At 65.0% G+C, this 397-nt stretch overlaps 1 protein-coding gene across 1 annotated transcript in view; it reads right to left on the reverse strand.

Moving 5' to 3' along the window:
- Positions 1-206: 206 nt before the first annotated feature.
- LOC104280444 (serine/threonine-protein kinase SBK2-like) overlaps positions 207-397 on the reverse strand; it is a 1,878-nt gene continuing 1,687 nt past the window's right edge. Inside the window, exon 4 of the mRNA XM_009878098.1 lies at positions 207-384. Within this exon, the coding sequence (XP_009876400.1) occupies positions 207-384 (178 nt within the window). The remainder of the gene's footprint in view (positions 385-397) is intronic.

Here is a 397-nt window from a genome sequence, read left to right on the forward strand (position 1 = left end):
CCCTCAGGAAGCACAAGAAGGTGGCATTGGGCAGCACTGAGCCATGGGGTGGGGACCATCAGGTGCAGAGGGAGCCTGGCTCCATGGCAGCAAGGACAGTGCTGCTGAGAAATTGCTGTCTGGGTGTCTTGCACCTGGGCCACCAAGACCCCGAAGGCTCTCGCGAGGTGAGACCTGCCCTTCCCTCCCACCACGGGGAGCAGGCTCTAGGGTTTCACCGCAGCCTCCTCACTGTGCCCATCCTCCAGCCGCCAAGGGCAATCGACGTAGCGTAGTGCCCCACTGACAGGGCTGCGCTTGGCAGGATCTAGTGCCAGCAGGCTCCGCAGCATCAGGGCAGCCTCAGCTGTCAGGCGTTTCCAGTGGCGGGGGGGGGGGTCCTCCCCGCCCTCTTCCG

Source organism: Apaloderma vittatum, unplaced genomic scaffold (genome assembly GCF_000703405.1).
Source record: "Apaloderma vittatum isolate BGI_N311 unplaced genomic scaffold, ASM70340v1 scaffold9401, whole genome shotgun sequence".
NCBI classification, from domain to species: Eukaryota; Metazoa; Chordata; class Aves; order Trogoniformes; family Trogonidae; genus Apaloderma; species Apaloderma vittatum.